This window comes from Varroa destructor, unplaced genomic scaffold (genome assembly GCF_002443255.2).
Source record: "Varroa destructor unplaced genomic scaffold, Vdes_3.0 BEIS01000001.1, whole genome shotgun sequence".
Classification (NCBI taxonomy): domain Eukaryota; kingdom Metazoa; phylum Arthropoda; class Arachnida; order Mesostigmata; family Varroidae; genus Varroa; species Varroa destructor.
The window spans coordinates 56,687,542-56,707,399 of NW_019211454.1; the positions used below are offsets into that span (position 1 = coordinate 56,687,542).

The 19,858-nt window shown below is 42.5% G+C and overlaps 1 protein-coding gene and 1 long non-coding RNA gene across 2 annotated transcripts; one reads left to right on the top strand and one right to left on the bottom strand.

Moving 5' to 3' along the window:
• Positions 1 to 64: 64 nt before the first annotated feature.
• LOC147758843 (uncharacterized) lies at positions 65 to 9,083 on the bottom strand. Its single transcript, XR_015318521.1, has 3 exons — positions 8,607 to 9,083; positions 6,331 to 6,500; positions 65 to 6,021 (listed from the first exon to the last, which is right to left on the bottom strand). It is a non-coding gene; the product is annotated as an uncharacterized LOC147758843 (long non-coding RNA).
• A 589-nt stretch (positions 9,084 to 9,672) lies between these two features.
• On the top strand, positions 9,673 to 19,652 carry LOC111244778 (uncharacterized). Its single transcript, XM_086976617.1, has 6 exons — positions 9,673 to 9,773; positions 11,706 to 11,829; positions 12,605 to 12,675; positions 18,135 to 18,265; positions 19,134 to 19,263; positions 19,414 to 19,652. The coding sequence occupies exons 4-6, from the start codon at positions 18,143 to 18,145 to the stop codon at positions 19,536 to 19,538; spliced, it is 378 nt and encodes a 125-aa protein (XP_086832743.1). The 5' UTR covers positions 9,673 to 9,773; positions 11,706 to 11,829; positions 12,605 to 12,675; positions 18,135 to 18,142; the 3' UTR covers positions 19,539 to 19,652.
• The last annotated feature ends 206 nt before the right edge of the window (positions 19,653 to 19,858 follow it).

Consider the following 19,858-nt stretch of genomic DNA (forward strand, 5'->3'; position numbering starts at 1 on the left):
AGTAAACCGATGTTGAAATATGGTTATCTACCACATGCTTTTCGTAGGCCATGGAAAGCTCCGCACTCACATGGACTTAGAATAAGTTAACTGAGGCCAACGTTGGATATACCTTTGCTTAACCTAGGAAATAATTGATGATGAGATCTAGCGTACTTACCGAGTAGCCGGATAGCGTGTTTTCGATTACTACACGAACGGTTTATGAATTTTTTAAGGAACTCGGAGCAGTGGGCTACATTCATTCTTATAGTAACACATGCCCCTGATGTCCATTGCAGTTACTTTCTTTACCTTTTGTCCGGACATTGCCAGCGAACTCAATTTCTTTCAACGGTGACGCCATTCTCTCGTCTGGTGGCTTCGGTTGGTGGTTAAACCTAAACCATGCCTATATATATAAAACCTATACACCCCAAGGCAGGGCTTTTTGTTGATTAGATGTCCACAAATCGCGCATGGAATACACCACAGACAACTAGGCTGGAGTCAAACAGCGAATTCATTTTTACTCAGTTTCTCTATATTTAATATTTGGTTTAAAATTCTGTAATACATCACATACAGAATGTCAGTTTCAGCTAACAATTTTTTTCAAAAAAAAAGATTTACTGTCGTAAAACGCCTCCTCGATTACCGCAATAAGTTTTTGTCCTTCGGGCCTCGATATCTGATCACATAGATGATGCTCGCTGGCCTTCGACGTTGTAATCTACATTCCTGACACATACTGTGCTTTTGCTGAAGGCCCCTTTACCTAATGCCTTTGCTAATGTTCGATGGATTTTCGCAGTACTGTGGCCTTCGAGACACAAAAACCTGATTAGTGAGACCTGAACACATTTTTTTGTTCTAGAATAAACTTTTTCACTAGTTTGAGTATATTGTTATTTTAAGGGTGTGTGTTGCTTTACGGATTTAAACCCGGGCCGCTTGCTTGTTGGGGTCGGTCAGGGACCCAGACATCACCGCTTTTGAAACCCTAACAAAATACAGCATAAGACAATTCGATCAACAACTTCAGCGCAATGCGAGCTGGACCAAAAATGTTCTTTACCTATGCTTTTTAATAACTACTGGCCTTGTAAACATTGGCCACTTAGTAGACCTAGGCTATAAATGTCCTAACTATTAAACGGCGTGTATGCTTTTCTGTAAACTAATTCTGTGTATTGAGCCAGTGGTCCTTACTATAGCTATTTGACCGTCTTCTCAAGTAGGTATGCGGTTACAGTTCAGTAATTGAGCATAGGAAGTAGACCTTTGTTTTTATTATACAATTCTCTTGTCTGGATGCTACCTAGCACTGCCATTGATACCAGGATAGCTGCGTTTACCGTCTCTATATATATATATATATATCAATGACCGTAACATCGGTGCATAAAATGTCTACTTAAAAACACTAAAGCAGAGCTCATTTGTGAAAGCATGACACAACGGCACACAATTGATTATTCAGCTTCGTAAATGCTCACTTAAATATTCAACATACTAAATGCTTAAAAGGAAAGGATTTTTTTTTGCTCCGCCATTGCCTCTAACGAAGAATTTATCACTATCTGTAGTGAGTTCCTTAGAGGAGGCGGTGCTTATTATTAGCTCTCAATCCAAATAGATGCTTCAGGCTGTCGCATCGATGTTACTAAATCGTACTGTTTTTCTGCCTATGGCACGTTTCATCTGGACAACATGGAACTCAACAACAATATTCTGGTTACAGTGTGGAGAGGCCGTTCGACAATTTTTTCCAAGCCACCCAATTGCGATTGCTGCCGCTATATTTGGGTAATTATCCGAAAGGTATCTGTGGATCGAAGAAGGGAATGCAGTTCATTACAGACCATTTGTTCTTCGTATATTTTAAATTGAGAAATCAAATTAAACGAACAAAGACTACAGGATGTAGGGATACACAAATACTATTTTTGTTATTAGGGCTTCAGTATTTAAACGAAATATCTGTTGAAGACTACCCAAAGCTCTTTGTCGTATATGCGATTAGTGGAAATTTAAGTGGGCTGGGTAAACTTTCTCCAGTCGCACTTATACCGGTAATAGTGCATTGTCGCCACACCTGACGTCAGCGAGAGGAAAGCAAATAACCCGAGTAAAGAGTAGATAAAAAGAAAAGATAAGGAAGTCGGATAAATGCCCTTGTGAGATTTACAGAGTGTAGGAGGACTCACGTTACCGCCAGATCTTCATTGCTAGAGGTTTGTTTAGCGCATTGAGATGTTGGAGACAGTAACGAGTATCTACGGCTGGTCGCTCGCATAAGTGCCTACCTAAGTGAGTTGCCTATGGACTCATGTCAGGCCAGTTCAGAGCTAACTGGAATCCGTTGACACGGTTTCTACAAACCACCACCTTAAGCGACGTTATGTCCGGGTGGTGAAGATTCGGGTCCGCATTGATCCAGTTAAGCGATTTGCGTTCGAACGCGTCGAGTGCCCAAAACACTCCATTCGTGCTAGTGTGACGACTCCGTGTGAACAGGCGTCACAGTCTGGCTGCACGACCCTGCGCATCTTGCAGACGATTACTAGGCGCGTTCCTCTTCAATCGAAGGCCAAACGCTCGTCGAGATCAGCGACCAGCGTTCGGAGTGGGCCAGGATTCTATGTTAGCTGTACAGCGCTGTTTCCAAATTAGGCGCCTTCATACTAATGGGAGCCAGATGAGATGCGCAATACGAAATAAACCGATTCCTTTTCGGTGCTTGCCATAAAGTGAAGTTAGCTCTTCTTCCTTGGTACACTCCCTCTAGCAAATGCTTCGAATTTTCCCTATATAATATACAAAGTTATCTCTGTCGCGATGAGAAGGTTAGCAAAAGATGCTGCTGATCTGTTTGAATGTTACCCAAGAACACACTAAACTTGAGTTTTATACTTAGCTCATCTAACAAGGACCGCTTGGCACTCACGAACTCGTCCTGTCTGTTCTTTGTAATGCCGAAAAAGCTATTTTAACGAGCCGACCTTGGAAAGCGCTCATCCAGCTTTTTTTTTCGAGCTCTCCCACGTCTTCCCTACACCAGTCTCTAAATCGAAGCAAGGTGGCACTCGTTGCAAACGTTGACGCGCCAGCCTCACGACCCAGTTCGATGGCCAGTTTTGTTCCTTCGCAGGCTGTTCGTGACATTTAGCTCATGGCTCAGGCGTCTCCAAATCGAACTATAGTGTGGAGCAAGTTTTCTGCAATGTCTATCATATCGCGAGCCATAACACCGCTGCGATTAAAATGAAGCGAACCGGCTTAGCTTTGCCGTTACGTGGTAGGAACGGGGACCTCACAGCTACTTACTCTGTTTTTATGTAGTCCTAGACTCGTATTTACTCATATTTTAAACTATAATAAAGTATAATAGTGTTCTACTACAATGATATACTACAACGTGTTTTATGTTTGCTATTACCTCATTATTATTAGGCATTGCCTCAAACGGCTACCTCTCAGCCTAATTTAGGCTATAACATTTGATTTATTATAGTATATATATAACGTAAAAATGCGCGCCGACATTATATCGTAACTCGGCTGCTTTAGGCTGAATCAGTTACAGTTTATAAGTAGCAGCCTTGTTATTTGCAACATTTTGGTGGCTGTGACAGCGGATCGAATACTGGATTAAAGACTAAACCAGTTGAGCAATGATGTATGGCGTTAGCTGCGAATGAGGTGAAGCCTCACGCGGCTTGCGGAAGACACTTGACGCAGGCAATAAGGGGGCATCTTAAGCTGGCTCTACGATCAAGACTCTTCTCGCCGGCCTGTCTCGAGACTGGCTGCATGACACCTGGCGAATGTACTCTTGAATTGTAGACCATTGCACTTAACCAGGGACTCGGTCCACGACCCTAAGAGTTCCCAGAGATGGCTGCCGGTCCATTTCAGTATTATGCTCGCAGGAGGGGTCAAGAAAAAATTTTCTGGGAAAAACTACCTTATCGGGGCTGCGTCACCGAATTTAAGGGGCTTGCGCAACTCTTCTGTAGGTAATAACAAGTTGAAATCCGTAATAGTAGTGAACGCGTCACGGTGAGGAGGCCCGACAAATATTCACCAGATGGCTGCAGATGCTTCAACTGCAGGGAATAGAGTTATTTCACAGCCCGATGCCCAAAGTTTTGGATGTACTGATAGACGAAACTGATGGGCTTCTAAAATACCAAGTGGCTTTCATTTACTTCGACGATATCGTAGTCTATTCATTTGAATTCGACATCTATATAACCGACCTGCAAAAAGTACTAAGGGTCGTCGACTTCGCCAGTTTTCGGTTCAATGTTGAGGAATGCATTTTTGCTACCCAGGAGATGGTGTATCTAGGCTACAAGACAACGGCCACTAGGGTTTCCTCGAATATCAACAAGGTTTGCGTAGTGAACACCCAGCCTACCTTCGTGTCGGCGATGGAATGGAAAGGCTGCCTCGGCCTAACCGCCTATTACTAACGGTTCATACAGCACAAAATTCTCTATGAGCTGCTAGTTCAATGCGGGATTTTGCATGCGTCGCATGCTTGCTCTACGCCGTAGCCAACATAAATGAGGCTATTTAGAACGCTTACCGCGATATGGCTTGCTGTTGCGATTCAAGATTACAGATAAGTTTGTCCTGAGCCAGTTTCAGCAGGATGCGGTAACAAGGTAACAAATGGATGCCAACAGGACCGCCCTAAGGGTAATGCTGACCTGAATAAGAGAAGGGCTTCAGTGGATCGTCGCGTACGTTAGTCGCTGCTTGACTGACGCTAAGGCTAGATACAGCGAGTTCTTGGAGAAGTTATAGGCCGTTCAGAAGTTCTGACCGTCATTGTATGAGCGACACTTCAAGCTTGTTAACAACAATACTGAACTAAGCCTGAAGGAGAAGGTGCGCTGGGCATTGATTTGACAGGAGTATGACTTTCCGCTCTGAGATGATTCACAAAAAGGGCTCCGGCTATGTCAGTGCAGATGCATTGTCGTAGCTAGTCGTGCCATTGGTAGAGGCTCAAATAATAATAATAATGGATAATTTTCGAATTAAAACATGCGTTTCAGGGTACATGCTCAAAGATGACTTGATCTACCGCTGCTCCACATTATATCTTCTCAGATGGAAGAGGCTATTATTCTATGTCCTTCGGGGGTATGGCAAAACATGTCGGCAGGCGGAACGCTTTATGACGTATTAAAAAGCCTTTCTTTATTAAGGCGGAGTTATAGTGTAAAAGTGTTTGTTATTGGGGCCAAGCTTACAACATGTATCTAGAGAGTGCTGACCAGTGCGATATCTATCAGTGACGTAACCAAGGCCCAGAACGGCGCAATCCGCCTGGTACCGGCTCTGGAACGCCTCTGTGAGAAGTTAACAGTGAACTTCCTAAACCCCTTAAAAATTTCACGTAGTAAGATTCTCCAAATCTTGGCGAATTTTCCGCACGACTTGATTAACTTGAATTGGTCCGCAAGGTCACGTCTGGTACATTAATTCTTGGCTCCGACGGTTATGAAGGGCTTCTTCGGGAGTTTAGACACTTTCGTGATAGACATGTTTCACATCACGGCAGGTTGCGGACTATCTCCGGCAAAAGTATAGCAGACGATTCTCCAACATCCACAGTCCAATAGGCTAGTTAAGTGAGTGATATGAACAGTCACAAAAAGCCTGAGTCTCTGGTGGCGGAAGGACGCAGCTCGTTAGAGAAGCTGTTGCTAGGTGTAACCCTGGATACACTCATAAGCGAGACCCTAAAAGGGCACTGCTCGAATTATTTTTCGTTTATCGGGTGTATTGTTCAGAGAGACGACGGGACGCTGCAAAAGTGTCCTTAAACGCGCACAGAATGTTCCGGGACCGACGATGGTATCTGCGGCTTGAATGGGGAAAGCTAGCCCTGCGGAAGTTTACGGACAGTTCGAAGATTGGGTGAGGAACGCTTAAGTTCTAAACGAAGTTTCAACCGCGGTACCAGAGGCTGTTTATTATTGCGAGTCGGATGGCCCCTCGCAGATACCGAGTTGGAACGTCCTGCGGTGTGCACGTAACCGTTAATGGAAAAGATATATGGCGCTATGTTAAGAAGCGAATTTCGATGGCACGCTAAAATGGAAACATCGTAATTCCTAAATAAATACGAGGTAAATCTGTATGTAAGAGGCTGCTTGAGGCTGAATAAATTGCAGTTTTTCAATAGCACCTTTGTTATTTGTAGCAACATATGGTTCTACGATTTGCACGCGATCTGAAGCCGCTAAATTTTATCAGTCATAGCTAATGTAAGATATATTCGCAAATTACGCGCCTGACACCATCCAAATCGACGCTAACCATACTAACCTCATGAAGTTGTCGGTCGCCGGTGATGATTTCAATAGAAACCGTTTGATGGTTCCTATAATACAATGAGGCTGTCGTCTACAGGCGAAAGCCTTTGTTTTTACGATAGCTTTCATTTAACGTGCACCTACTGGGCCAGATCGTCGGCGTGCGCTTTGTGAAAGTACGTTCTGCCGAAATAGAAACAAAAATATTTACGAAATTAAAAGGTCTGTTGTTAATAGGCGCTAGCTATATAAACTTTTTTTCGGCCAAATACTGAAATGATATTGATCCATAGTAGCCTCTAGGAGGTCTGACCCACAGCATAGCTTCCAAAGTTTTCCAAGGTATGGGTACGCTTAAGAAAATACCGGCTGGTGTTGTGTGTGTTCTAATGAATGAACAGTCAAGTGGGTAAGTTAAACATAAAATCATATCTAACTGGGCTTAGTTAACTTGACGATTAGACGGTTCAAAGTTGTATGTTATTATGTTCACCCGGCTGCTTCCTCTCCGTGTGTCGCGGTTGTTGGCTAGAGCGATCAGGAAACCTCTTGAATACATCATTCTCTCAAATGATGTTGAACACAACACTTTAATTTCTAATGCTATTCATGCATGGAATTAGAAAACAGAACAGGACGTCACACGTAGAGCAGGGCATGGTGGACGCGCTAATTAAAACAGCATGTAGTTGTCACCTTGATTTCGCCTTCGATAATCAGAAAATAATGTGCTATCTGAAAACTCTTATTCTGTTCAGATCATTGGAGATAGTTCACTGAAAAACTACACCAATTTACCGATCTATTTATTTTCGGCTAGGATAGCTTCTCGGAAGTGACGCTGAAAAACTGCCTGTTTCGAGCCGCTTCTGCACAACCTCCGGTTGCTGTACTGTTCAATAATAAATAATGTAAAATGTCTGGATTTGAAATAGTGTGCTTCGGATTTCGCTCTAATTGCCATAGTCGCTATATGAATCTGACGCCTCGCGTTTGGTAGGACGACTCATGTTTTCGTATCACTAATTCAGGCATTCAAGATATGATACTACTTGCCACAAGAAAAAATGTCAAGTATCTATCACACAGTGATCTGTATTTAAAAATTAGGGGGCAATATACAGCCATACGTTAAGCAATTCCTATTGTCTTACAGTACTTCTATATGTATATATAGTATGTCTACATAGGTCTTCAGAGCGGTTGATTCGTCTATATAGTTTAATTTCATAGGAGCTATTATCACTTCACTCTTAATTCTGGTAGACATTTTGGCATATGGCCTATCGTGGCGCCCTCTGACAATGACGATGTCGCTGCAGTGATAGCTAAAAATATATACACATATGTATATATATGTTGTGTTCGCACAGAGCATTACTGCCGTCATAGCAACGTCCCGAATTTGTTTCTACGGCTGTGTGTTCTAGCCGATTATTAATTTCTTGACTTGTACGATTATATATTACTAACGAATTCGAGCAGAGCTGACTCAGACGTTAGTTTTGTGAGTAATGAATATATTTAAAGTACAGCGTATGACGATGCGTTACTCCGACAAGCAGGCTGGCGAAACAATGAAATCATGGCGATTAAATGTAGAACGGACATTGCGCGCAATGGTCAGCGTCGTGCTGCCGACCGGTGTTTATCGGCTGACGTCGCCAGTGTGGAGTAGGGCAGCTGCTCTGTCCTCAATTCAGCATTTGGATTAGCCGTTGGCTGACCAACCGTTCCGTGCTCAGATGCGCACCCTCCTATTGCCGGCCTAATTGCGTCTATTCGGTGTTGTTCGTTAGGGGTTGTCATAATTCGTAGCACCATTCCTGGCGATAGACAGGCTAAGGTCGTCATACCTGGCAACGAACCATACACGAACTGTATTCACGTAACACGATAATACATATAAGTAGAAGCGTAGATTATTGTATAACCAGCGACGGCAATTGTACGAAGTGTGCAGGCCACGATGGACGTGGTGCTACGAGGACGAAGTGATCGAGTTCGTCCAGCCTTGTTGGTGTCCCTGAATAGTGGTGTCTCCTACAAAAGCAACAAAGCGGCCGGGGGTCTGCGGTCACTACCTAATTTACGGGCTCTGGGCTCATGATCTCCTACTCCAGCCCTAGAGCTCAGCTTTAAGCCATGGTGCTGCGCTTTTGTTGATTGCCGTGTACTCCGCGTTAGGTTATCTCGTATGTTTCTGACCCTGCATGTGGGATCATGCTCTGGGGGGATGGGGGTGTTAGTGCTGTGTGTGTGAGCGACTGCATAGCGCGGAGACCGTACCTGGCGCTAGATCCTGAAGCAATCTCGTGATGAGCAGGGAATGCCGCCGCTTGGAATGAAGCTTAGTTGTTTGGTCACGTCCCGGGGCACCCAGTGACAGCGTGCACATGTCCTACCAACATCGCTCTGTCGGTCGGATACCGGCTGTGATGCCCTTCAGCCTAGGCTGCCGTCGCCGCTGCTGCTGGCGAGTAACAATATACATAACTGGAACTGTCCGGATCCAGCAGATATTTGGTCGTGATAGTCTGCCCTGTGACCACGTTGCCTTAGAACTCCATAGGGTCGACGACGACGACAACAACAATTTGCCTCTCTCGTCGGTTGAAGCACGTTGATGCGCTTGGTGCATGGTGGCTATGCTGCTAACGGCTTTTGGGGATGGTGGACCCATCGGTATGAGTGCATGCCTCCTTGATGCGAGCAGAGCGGCTTGAACTGCTCTTGTCCAGTGTTCGGTCCGAGCTCCGACCAGACCCGAAGTCCGCAGGGATAGAACAGGCCCGTTGCTATGCTGCGTGCTGTGTTTGGCCTCTGGTTTCCAAGGCGCGCATGTACATATCTGCGAAGTGCTCTCCAAACAGTTCTCATTCCGATAGAGCCACTTCGGTGATACCTCAGTCACCGGACTCATACCGTTGACAATGGACCCTCATCGACTGCATTTAAAGCTACAAAACCGCAGTTAGTGGTATCAGTGATACGCCGGGTGAGTGTTTCAAGCATCGTCGCAACAAAGCTGACGTATTGTTTTCAAGCTCAGGAACGTTAAGACGTCTGGCGATAACAGTGACAACTGCATGTCGATTAGCTTCAACAACTTCATTTCGTGCTTCAAATACAAGAAAATATTTGCCGATCGTGTGTACCGGTTGTTTTAGGTCTCAACTAATCAGCGCTTTTTTCGTCAATTATAGTCTTATTGTTACTACCGCGATCGCTGCCGTTGCCCTGTTCCGTAAAGAACTTCTATTCGAGCAGAACCGTTTCAGACATGCAAGTTACACGCTGCATTTGAAGTTAGAGTCGCGCCCACCCCGAGCTGACTATAGGCATTTAGCAGAAACAAAAGAAAAATCAACGACACGCTCAGTCTATGCCAGTTATCGTCAGTGCCTAGAGCGCTAGATCCGCGTCGAAATGTCCCACTTCTGCGAGGATATGTCGGTGAGGATGCTGTGCTCGTTCTAGATAAAATTCTACTTTGTACTCGATATAGTGTGAGGTCTATTGCATTTGCTCCTAATTCTTCTAGTGAAGACAATGCCCCCGGGGTTCCGACACTTCAGGATACTTCGGGTGAATCTTGTTATACCTTGTCCATTGTAACTATCTGCTGACGTCTGTTGGTTGTGAATTTTAAACGGCATTATCGCTCTGGGGTGGTTGCACTCATCGCTGTAAATGCATGATCTGGAATGCGAGGCTCCGATACCATCATCACATACGTAGGAACGATGATTAACTTTGAAATGTTGTTACCCGCTACACCGGAATCTTTCAACGCTACGTGAGTGGTCTTCAAAATCGATTCAAGATCGCTCTATCATAGAAAACTGCGGAGGTGATCTAGTACGGAAAAACATAGTGAGTTCAGTTTGTGACCAGAGATTTTGAGTGAGCCTGATGCCACTTGTTACCGATATAAATTCCTTAGCATCGCGTCAGCATCATCGTTTAGGTAGAACGAAAATCATCGGTTTATGCAAAAGTTTGACATGCTAGAGACGTATGCGTCCAAACTAGTATCTAGCTGACCATTTACGTTGAAAATCATCGTACTAGATTAATACTACTAATAAGTAGTTGATGTCTGTAGTTCTGTTACGATAAAGGAAGCAGATAAGATAGATTAAACTAAGAGAAATCCTTGCATAATTTCAGGTCTGTCTTCAATTATAGTCTAAAATGAACACCGACCCGGAGCAACTGATGCGTTAAAGATTTAAGTTTGTTTTAGTTTTTGTTGAAGTTCAAGACCGGCCTTTAGTATTCTGATTAAGGCTTAGCCTGCTTGTGCGTTTCTATGTACTCACTTTAGACTTGTTGAACTCAAGCCACGCGCGTGGCTATCTATATAACCAGTTTTAGAAGTCATGCACATGCAGGCCAGTTCCGGTCGTATGAACATGGCTTGTTGGACACGCAAGCTACTAGGAGGTCCTTTTGCTTCTACGTGTCAATATGTTTACTCTGTTGGCACCTGGCAATATAGAAATAGTGACCTGATTTTGACCCACTGTCGTATGCTGGTCGTGTGATGGAACGTGTTAAACGGAAACTTATTGCATGGGAAAAATTGGCTTTGGCTGCATGATAAAAGGTTTTAAACACGAGTTGTCATCTATGCAAGAGCCTTGCACTCGCTAAAATGCATGAAGCATTATGGCGGCATGTTACATAAGTACTGAACGTATACCTGGCAGAAACATCCAGATTAGTGCAACTTTTGAAGTTGTGATTGATGCTACAAGTGAGTCTAGGAACTACCTATAGGACATGACTAACTGCCGGTTTGCGGTTACATGTTCACAATGGTCTCTTTCGTAAGTTAAAAAACCAAGATCATAGAATGTTACTGTTTCAGTCGCCAAATGCTCCACTAGCATGGGTACACAGGCACTTAATATATCCTCTAGGCGGAGTTGCAAACATACTTTTACAAGCTGCCTGTTTTAGTATTATTCCAAAAGTGGACATATTTTCTAACTAATTCCATCTGCTTCGCTGGTATGAGTATTCGAATTGGTTCTCATGAAGAACTAATAAATGAGAATATTCTGTCGCTGAACTATACAACCGCAAGATATAACATAAAAGAAAGTAATCACTTTGGTCCTTACTAGTGTTAGGCCAATATTACGTGATCCGATAACAAGGCTGTTTTCCAATATTCCCCAAGAAAAGTGTTTTAAATGCTTTAAAATTCATTTAACTTTTTCGTACGACTAACTGCAATTAAACTTTCACACACTTGCAGCTAATTTAAACGTAACGCTATCCGAAAGGCCACAATTGTACTTCTAAACCTATAAACGTGTTAGTAGCAAATATTCAGTGTTACAGTTCGAGATTTAAGTTATGTCACTCGTATTTCAGAGAGGATTAACGCATTGGATCTTGTGACAGTGACTGGCCATTCGGGTGACTTGTTGTTTCAATCACGTACTCCTAGAAGCAAACGTACCAACAGACCTTTACGCACTAGGAACCACTTACCGCGGTGAAGTATCCTTTCGTCGACGTGGGTCTGGTAAAAAGAAAGAAAGCTCTTGATATTTTCTTATTACCGACTATTAACTTATTTTACTTACTGTGCCTTTTCATTTCTACACTATTGTCAATATTATCAATCGGCGATGTTAAACGAGTGCAAACGAATTACGCGACCGTTTGAAAGTTGCTGTTCTGTTCTCCTTCAGACTTCTCATACCTGTGGGTTACTTAGGTGTAGCACAATCATGCCGATGGTTAACTTCTAGTCTCAGTCGTCCTTTCTTTCTAAGGTTATTGCCCTTAACGGACTGAAGTGCCGGACTATAACCTTATCAAGATATCACAAAATCAATCACTACTGAACAATGCACAACTTTTCGAAAGCCCGAAGTAGCGTAAGCTCATTGAGTTCTCATATAGTTTTGCTGACTCAGTTCTTCTCTGAAAAAAAAGAAAGGATCCCATCCAGTAATCTGTTTCACAGCTGTATGTGTAGTAGGCATATTGGGTGTCAAATTTTGGTAGGGTTTGTTTAGTTAACCCGATCTTATTTTGTCGTCACATTCGTCATAAGGACCCGTTATTCCTATAGACTGCGACAGGCACGTACGCACTCATTTAGTTGCCGGTGCTTAATGGTATCATTTTAATAATCGAATCATCCTTTGTGCTTTACCACTGCATTTCAAATTCTATTCAGATACCGTGTTTAGGGCACGCAGGCTTGCGTGATTGCTTAACTGATACAGGAAATTAAAATACTGACAAAATATAACACGCAGGATTCCGCCCGGTAGTTACTGGCCTACAGGGGAAAAACGCCCGTTCGATGTTCGGTTCTGCGCGCTCTCAGGTATTCGTATAATTGTTTGAACACCGCAATCAGATCTAAATTAAAGAAAAAAAGTTATCAGAATACCTTCTATCGTTAAGTTTATTTTCATTTCACCGACTAGTGCCCGATTTAGTATTCTAATGTTAAAGTTCTACACTAACGGCGCAGGCGTACTGACTGAAATGGATAACGCATTTCCACTTCAACGAAAACGCCTTAAAATAGAAAAGACATTTGAATCACCGTCCCAGTGGCGATGCTTCACTCCGTGTGGGGATTTTGTTATTGTATATTGGTCCACCGCTAGAGGGCGGCTCAAGGTTACTTCGTATTTTATTAGCACAAGTAGCTCGTAACTGCAGACATAAAACAGTAGCAGTAGTAGAGACCAACCAAGCTCAATGCAACAAAAGCTCTGATGTATTTCATTAGCTCTTCAACTTCACCTCTAACCATGGCAACCAAAGCAGTCCATTGGTACGCTACTGTTTCTAGCTGTTATACATTCTCTTTGTGGCACGTTCGTAGCAATTAGGCTCGTTTAATCATCTCATACGATGGGTATGTGGGTGGTGTTTGTCCATCTAGCGGCCCACGTAGACCCACTGATTCGTGGTTTAATGATCAGACTGCCTCGATGCTGGTGGGGATACACCAAGGCGAGGTCACAGATTCGACGTGCTTTCCGAGACTTTTCGCTTCATGCGACTTCTGCTGTTGTTAGATTCTGGAGTGGCGCAGGCGTTGCACCAGAACCCCAGATCATCTCGAGGTGAGCACTCTATTGCCGGCTTGCATGGCTGAAGTGAACTCAGAGTCCTGCTCTATAGGGCACGTCGTCAACTACGTGACCGTTTGAGCCCTTCACCGCTTTGCTTTCGGTTGTGGAACTACACTAAGCACACATATGCATACGTCGCACACAGGCGACAGGCATACCTACATATAAACTATCCGCAAACCCCCCACATACTTACATGGCTACTCACGATTCACCCACTTTTAATGGTATTTACTTCCCTTACACTATTCGTAGTGAAGTGCTGCTGCTGGCAGAAGCCGCCACTGCTGCTGTTTCTGACGCCAATGGGTCACAAAATACAGGGCACAAAGGCCCGCCAGCTAATAGCTAGCTTTGTTATACCATGTATACAATTGTGCCTAGCTTAGCTTGTATGCAGCGAAGCACTAGTTAGGCCGCGTCCGCACCGACGTGAAACGGCCACTCCTCTCGTCTCGGAAGGCGCGGTCATCTATAGAAGCGCGGGTTTGGCGGCCGCGCGCTCTGTCCCCTACTGCCACGACTGGCGCCGCTAAATTCACTTGGCCGGAACGACTCCTGGTCGGCACCATTTCAATAGCCTGCCTGGTCCTTGGATTACCGTCGACGGCCCAGCCTGCACTTTGCGCAGTCATCAGCTAGCGGAAACAGCGCACTGTTCAACGGATGATGTCTCGAATGCCCCAGTGCCGCATACTCTAAACTCCATATAAAAAAGATAAGGGATCTTATCATCGTCGAAAACCACATGGCCAGACTGGCTACAGCGCGCATTTGAAGCTACGAAGTGACACTCAGGAAACTTCAAAGGCAAAATAAGTGTGGCACATTTTGATCAGCCGAGAAAGTATAGTTCATCGTTTAAGTTGGCCGGAACGGGAAAGTTACGGATCGAGCTGTGTAGAGCGGTATACGGATCTTACTTCATGCCGTAGCAAGATATTGAAGCATGCAGTGTCGAATGAAGACGATAAATATGATTATTTGTTTTAGTGAGATTGATTCTGCGTAGGCTGAATTGCTTTTAAAAATAAAATACGATCTTTTCATACGTTCTAGCATCGCAATTATCGTTTCTATGTCTGTTGTTGCTGTGACTACAGGGCAAATTCTTTTTACATACTGTCAATATGGCGTGCGTCCTTAAAACAACATATGATATGAACGACGCACCAAACGTTTGACTCGCTGCTCCAGCTACCATTCCACCAACTCTGAATCAATTCATAAGATATTTACTGCTTTACGTATAATTACACGTAAATGTGTTTCACTCAGCTTGTTTTTTAATCTAAATCTATACGTTGTTTTCGTTTTGAACTTTGTCATTCTAGAAGTCGATCATTACTTATGCATGTAATAAATCAGCTAGCGTCGATAAGAGTCGCCATTGCCTAGTATATATCGTATAGTCAATCTAGGAATACATGCAGGGGCCGTACTCGTAAGTAGTCGCAGGACGATCCCGAACGTCTCGACTAAATCACCTGCCGCCTGCACGGTAGGTATGTCCCACTTATTTGACTTTATCTATGCCATTCTAGTTAAGCACGATGGGGCCATGCGGCGCGTATTAAAAGTATATCTGCTCGATCCAATGTAAAGTTCTCTGTATGCGCTAAGAATACACATAGTTGTGGTTAAGTATCACATCAACTTCCAGCATTCATCAAACTCAGTTGCGTATCAGTTCTCTGTGAACGGCACAGTCATGCTAAGGACCCGATGTGCTAATCTGTAGCATTGTATGTTTTCACTAAATGAAGATGGCAATGATGATGTGGCAGAGGCTGAATCAGTCCATTAAAACTCAGAAGCGATCCCCTCAAACTGAAAAAATAAATAAAGGGGTGTATTGTTTCTTACTGCAGGAACAAGCTTAGATTATATTACCTGGGTAGTAACAATAAAAGATTAGCACGATTAACTCGAGTCGTGTCCTCCAAACGTACGATTACCAGTTGTTCAGATAATTAACTAGCGTTTAAACAAAGTAACTTTATTTTATAGTCAAGTTATGAACCGAAAAGTTTTTTGTTCACATCTGTGAACTCGGACACAGTAGAACTAACGAGAGCTAGTCCTAAATTGCAAGGTTCTTCTCTAAGTAATACCTTCGTGGTGCTGGCAGCAGTTATACAGACATTTTATCGTACCTTTGTGGTGGCGCAGTGCTAACGTGCTTTTCTACTAAACTTAGGGGAATGTCTTAACTTTAAAACTAGGCTGAGATGCACGTAGCATGCGCTAGAAAAAGAGTTGGATCTTTTGAGTTTTACGTCCGGTACCGCCGTTAAGCATTCCATTATATGGCGCTAAAAAAAAGGCCAGCTATCCGGAACAATAATGTCCAATGCAATGTTTATTACTACACATGTTATGATATTTATTATCTAATGCTTCAAAGGAAAATGGGTAGGTCTAAATCGACCTAAACAGAGCCTGTAGCGGGGCGTAGAATTCGGGAATGAGTTCAACCAAAGGTTAGATACCTAAGAGCTGTACGTTTGCAAAAATAGATAAAATATGATTGACAGCTAAGTCAACGATATGTTACATGCCATTCCGCCAATAGCTAAGAGAGTCCATTTGGCTGCATCCTCGCTATGACGATTGTGAGAGTGGTGAGTGAGCAGACTTACGACCCGGCAGCAACGAAGCTTCCGTTCGCGCAATTATTTTAACGTGTGTTTTGCCGTTTATAAGGTTGGTTGACGATTAGACGGATGGGCAGTACCAGGGGCCGAATGGACGCCGCTCTTATGGCCTTGCTAATCTCCATATCCGCATGGCTTAATACAGAGGGTCCACGTCTATAGGACGTATTAGATAAAAGTATCACTAACCTAACTGACATATTGTTTGATTTGTAGAAGAACAGAGAAAACATCATAGCTTGTTTGAATTTAATACATCTTCAAACTGTACAGACTATATGTATAAATCGGTTCAACTAGTTGATCGAACACAATCATTGTTTTTTGTTGGTAGTACGATGGTAAATTTAATTACCATTCGAAGCGTTTTAAATGCTATACGTTGCTTATATCACTGTATTATTGATACTCTTTTTAGTGAGGTTCTTATCTATACACACTATATGCTCTTCTAGTAGTTTTGTTTCACCATTAATTCCTTTTAGTAAAAAGCCAGCGTAGTAAAGCCTGGAAGCACACTATCCTGAATTTTTATTGGCGATTACTTGCGATATTATTGTTTTTTCATTGCAACCCTTAAACGAAGACCTACATGAAAATAACAGTCAGTAACGTGCTACTAGGATAAATAAAGCTTACCTAATAAGCAGTTACATCTTCATGCAAATTTGGGGTTATTCTGAGACAAAGTAAATGTTTCAAAATATTTTTCTGGGCACTTATCCTATTCCTTCTATCTATGATAATGCAACCGTTTGAAAGCAACAATATGCAGTCAAAACATTACCATAAGAACATCGATCTCATATTGAGTGATGGTATCTCCTAGAGACTTGTTACACTCTCGTCAAGATTACGCCAAAAGATCCATACCTAAAAACGAGTATTTTAAGTCATCACTAGACGCTACCAGGGTATACGTAATTAGAACTATCCGCGCTTCATTCGATACTCGCGTATGAATCTACATGTGTAGATCACATTGTTACAAAGAGACGGTCAATAATAATAATTCAAAGAGCGGAGAGTGTTAATACTCGATGTTATCAGACAACTGCCAATACTTATTAAGGAGCATGTCCTTTGCCGATTTCGGTTTCTATCGGCGACAAGCGAAGTGATAACGAAGGTGACGTATCATTAACTACCGCGAAGGAGAAAGTTACTCGCGTTTAGACGTATAGACTTATAGCAGCCCTTCAACCTGGGCGCTTCTGTCGTCGTTGTTTAATAAAAACCCTCTCGCAACAAATGATGTGAATGTTTCTCTTTTGCCTCGGGGCATAGTACACCAACACAAATCGTTCTAAGCGACACAACTGCTGCGTAGATAAACCGTCGTAGATAGGTGTTTAAAGACATCGGAACTGTAGACGGGGCAGAACCGAGGTGAGTCTTTCACTATTCTAACTAGTGTTATGTAAAAGGTTATTTCGTAATACATATGAAATGTCTACGTTATATTCATATATATTATGCTCATTTACTGCAACGTGGGTGAGAAAATAACTTGACTATTTTGGGCTGAGTTCTTTAGCTTTTTAATATGTTGTTAGGAGCTGCCCGTGCTCCAAAACAATCAATAATATTTTTTCAGTTTATTTCATCAGCTGTTTTTGTAAATCAATCGACTTTGTTTACAGCCTAACTTCCGTAAAATGAAGTGCCTCCGTAAGAATAAGTTAATTATTCGATTAAGTTTCTTGTCAGTTACAGGTCAGTTACAATTTAATCGATTTAGCGAGTCGGTTTTATAAAGGAAAACAAAAACATTCAGCATATTCAGTCCGATTCCGCTGTTCGCATTAGAAACAAAAAGATGTGTATATATATATATATATATAGGTAAAACTATGCTAATAAACATAATCACGACATACGTAACTAACACGCATAGCTTTTGCGACTGAAAGAAGTAGGTTAATGTTCTATCTACACACAAAAATTAATAATCAAGAAACATCACATGCGATTTTCAACATGTAGCAATGTAACATGCAACATATTAATTTATCAATTAGTTAACCTTTCTTTTACAGGACGCAATATGACTTGGGTGATTTTTACGGCCGTTGCACTTCTGATTGCTTTAACAAGTGGCCCAGGTTTGTTTGCTGCTAGCACTTGGGCAGAAAAACGATGGGAAGCCCGCTTCGATGCATGTGGACAGGTACGATTAAAACTAGCCTTTATGCCGAGTATGTCAAATTAGGGTTCCAGCCTTTCCCCAACTGCAGGCTTCGTACAGAAGCAATTAAGCCTCTAAATAAGCTTCAAGGGAGTCGCATGTTTTAAAGTCAGTTTGGCTTTTGCATTTAGCTGAAACATTTAAATCTTGTAAATAATTTTCCTCGCTTTGATATTCCCAAAACAGATTGCTCAGTCGTTCATTTATTTATATTTATGAAATTGGTGGACAAGCTTTTCGAAATGATCACAAGCTGCTGATTCAAGCAGACCTATGTGACATTTTTCATATAATTTGAGGTATCTAAACACAGAAGAGAGAGAATCGTTCTACTTAAATCATGGTTATGGAAGCAACGGACAAATAAAAATATATATTCATTAGACATAGTGCTGCTTGAATTCTAAACATCGTCTCATGAAAGCATTCTATCAATATAGTAAAATTGGGTTTAGTCCGATTCCAGAATAGGGATTATTATTACCATCTTTCAACCGTTAGATCCGTATTTGTGACGCCGCTTAGTTTACAAATACAAACCAGGTTGCATTCGTTTTACCAATGCTAACATACACTATTCTCCGCCATCATATAGTGGTCAATTTAAATAGCTGGCTAAGAATATAAACAAATAGGAATTGTAACCCATTTATTTTCTACAATGAGTAACAGCTTCTGAGTAGAAGAACATTGCTAGCGCCACAGCACTCTATCGAACCGTCGTCGATGACTTGCGCCTGCTCCAAGCCAATTATTTTGTGTTTAGCTGTAACAAATCAATTGTTAACCGACGAAGGAAAGCGAATCAATATTTAGGTTGGATTGTGTTCTACGTTTGTCACCATTTCAGAGCAACAGTTATGTACTGATTAAGAGTCCAGACGATCAGGAGTGCGCTGTCCTTTGTGGCCTTCTCCCGACACCCAAACTGATCCCCCTCCCTAATGGAAGCATCTGTATGACTAGCAAGAAGGAACCAGGTAGGACAGGCTTGCTCACCACACATTTTTTGCTAATTACGGGTTTCCAGCGTGCGCTTACTTTTACCTGACTTTGTTGCAACGTGTTCACGCGTACACATATATGAATGATTGATTAGACTGATTGTTGCGTGTCTAATTTGCGTATAGGGACCTGCAACAGAGGCGAATGCTTTGCACGTGAAATGACCCTGGAAGAAGCATTGGAGCAAAGAGCATCGACGATTAGACCCGGCCGAAAAACTACCTTTGGAAGACGAATCATTGATCCTTGAGCACAAGATCATCCAGTAATGCACAATACGTCAGCAAATGCCAATTAACAGCTAAGAGTGTGGCCAAAAAAGATGCGACGCAAATAAATCGTTGATTATAAAAACTCCCAGAAATGACTTGTCTATCGACAACGAAGCTATAAAACGGTGGCATTAGGGCTCTCATTGAAATGTTGTACGTTCAAACGCCACTGTACGAAACGTATTCAATATAATAGGCCTGTGTATCATAGTTCTACGAACTCGAGCAGCATAGCAGTTCGTAGAAACTAAAATCATTTGGAAATATACCTGTTTTCTTAACATTTAAGTATCGTACG

Coding starts and splice junctions, on each gene's coding strand:
- LOC111244778 (XM_086976617.1), top strand. CDS start 18,143: ATGACTTGGGTGATTTTTACGGCCGTTGCACTTCTGATTGCTTTAACA. Junction 18,266..19,133: donor GCTTCGATGCATGTGGACAG/GTACGATTAAAA, acceptor TCACCATTTCAG/AGCAACAGTTATGTACTGAT. Junction 19,264..19,413: donor GACTAGCAAGAAGGAACCAG/GTAGGACAGGCT, acceptor ATTTGCGTATAG/GGACCTGCAACAGAGGCGAA.